Genomic DNA, 2,280 nt, shown 5'->3' on the forward strand with positions numbered 1-2,280 from the left:
CAGCAAAGGAAGCTCACCAATCTTACCCGGCGGATCAGCTCTACAGCAGATTTCCGGTAAGAACATTTGGCGCCCACCGTGGGGCCGATCAGACCAAGCTCTCATCGGCCACCTGCATGGTTTCTACCAGAAGCCATATTAGACGAGCAACAGATAACACAAGCAACTCAACTACCATGGACAGCGATACCGCGACCCTGAGGCGTTTGGTCGAACAAGTCGAGCAAATGCGGTGACAGCACGACGCCGACCTCCAGAATATGCGTGCCCAGCATGAGAATGACCTCGCGGCGATGTGCACCGCTAACGAAGCAGACCTAGCGGTGCTACGCGCCGAGAACGAGCGCATCCGCGCCCAGCTCCCTCGGCATCGCTCCGGCCAGCCACCGCACGACAGCGGTGATCATGAGGAGGAGGCGCATTCAGCCCCCCATTCCCAAGCAACCACCAGGGCACCACATTCACAGCACGCCACGCACCTGTCTCATGCATCAACACACAGATCAGGGCAGGGCACCAGCAAGGCCCCCACTCACGTCTCCGAGGGCCAAGAGCCTTTCCGTCGTCATCCCTTTGTGAACGACATCATGGAGACTTCGTTACCCCGCGGGTGGAAGCCCCTCCACCTCGACCGCTACGACGGCACTACGGACCCCGATGAGCACGTCGACGCGTACACGACTCAGGTAAACCTTTACACTAACAGTGACGCTATACTGTGCAGGGTCTTCCCGACCTCGCTTAAAGGACCCGCGCTCCATTGGTACACCCAACTGCCGGCAGGGTCCATTGACAGTTTCGCCACCTTGGTGCGGCGGTTCACGACACAGTACGCCACCAGCCGACCTCACCACACAACCTCGGCCGCCTTGGCCAACCTCAGACAGAATGACGACGAGGCCCTACGGGCCTTCATGGAGCGCTTCTCTAACATATCAGTCCGGATCCAAAATCTAAACCCGGAAGTTGCCCTACACGCCATGCTCATGGCACTGAAACCCGGATCGTTCGTCGACAGCCTATGTCGCGACGCCCCTCGCGATATGGACGAACTGCGAGCCCGCGCCGCCGGCTACATTCAAATGGAGGAGCACGCGGCCTTCCGCGACCAGGTTCGCGATAAGGGCCCAGCAAAACTAGAACAGGGCCACAAAGACAAGGTTAAAGTCAACAACGACAGCCAATTCAAGAAGACAGCCAGGACAAACAGAGCCGGGAGGTACGACTTCTACACCCCTCTGAATGCCCCAAGAGTCCACATTTTGGAGGAAGCCAGTAACAGCAACCTGCTAGACCTCCCACCACCCGGCCACACACCAAACAGTGCTGACAAGTCCAAACACTGTCGGTATCACAGAAACTATGGCCATACCACAGACGAGTGCCGCACACTCCGGGATCGCATCGAGGAACTCATCCAGGCAAGACACCTCGACCACTACATTCAGCGTCAGCCAGGCTCCCGAGGTGGCTCCGGAGGCCAGGGACGTGGGAGAGGCCGCGGATCAGGAGCTCGGGGGGACCTACCCACAGGACCTTAGCAAAACTCCAATGGCGCAGTACAGGTTGAAATAAGCCAGGAGACCTGATAGACTATGGCCAAGGCCAAGGAATCCAAGAGGTGATATCTTAAAAGAACCAAGAGGAATTGGATGATTTTAAAGACCTTTTCATTTGTTTGTACATATAGTAGTCTCTTGTATAGGTTATTTTTGCCTTTGTATTTGTGAGGCACTTTTCTTGCTTTTTCTGGTGTTTGTATATTGATTTTAAGGTAGGTTACTTGGAGAGTTTAACTCCATTTAACCTCCCTAGTTGATACTTTCATTTTGTATTTTTTCAGTAGGGAAAAGGGGGTGACGTTTAGCAAAGCTAGGGAGTGTGCTTAGAAATTGGGCCTGAGTTGGGCCTAGGCAAAATTTTGCATATTAGACTCATTTTGCTCCTAATTTTTTATAGATTTGAATTAGCTAGGCCTCATCATCATATGATGAACCTAGCTAACCAAAATCAAAGATTTTCAAATTAATTCATGGAGCATTTTGAGAACAAGGCCACCTAGCCCACATGTGTTCCTTTGGCCGGATTTCTAAAGCCCCTCCTCTTGGTTTTTGAAGCTTGCCTTGCAAGCTACTAAACCAAGGGAGTTTAAGCCAACCTTACCATGGTTCTTAAGTGAACCATGGTCAAGGTTAGCTTCTCCTAGAAGCCACCTAAACCGTAGGAGTTAAAGCTAACTCTACCATCGTTCCTAGTGAACCATGGTTAAGGATAGCTTCT

At 52.5% G+C, this 2,280-nt stretch overlaps 1 protein-coding gene across 1 annotated transcript; it reads left to right on the forward strand.

The window, feature by feature from the left end:
- Nucleotides 1–260: 260 nt before the first annotated feature.
- LOC109811120 (uncharacterized) lies at nucleotides 261–1,541 on the forward strand. Its single transcript, XM_020374763.2, has one exon. It carries the CDS (start codon nucleotides 261–263, stop codon nucleotides 1,539–1,541), a length of 1,281 nt encoding a protein of 426 aa, XP_020230352.2.
- Nucleotides 1,542–2,280: the final 739 nt, after the last annotated feature.

This window comes from Cajanus cajan, chromosome 4, assembly GCF_000230855.2.
Source record: "Cajanus cajan strain Asha chromosome 4, NIPB_CcT2T_4, whole genome shotgun sequence".
Lineage (NCBI taxonomy): Eukaryota > Viridiplantae > Streptophyta > Magnoliopsida > Fabales > Fabaceae > Cajanus > Cajanus cajan.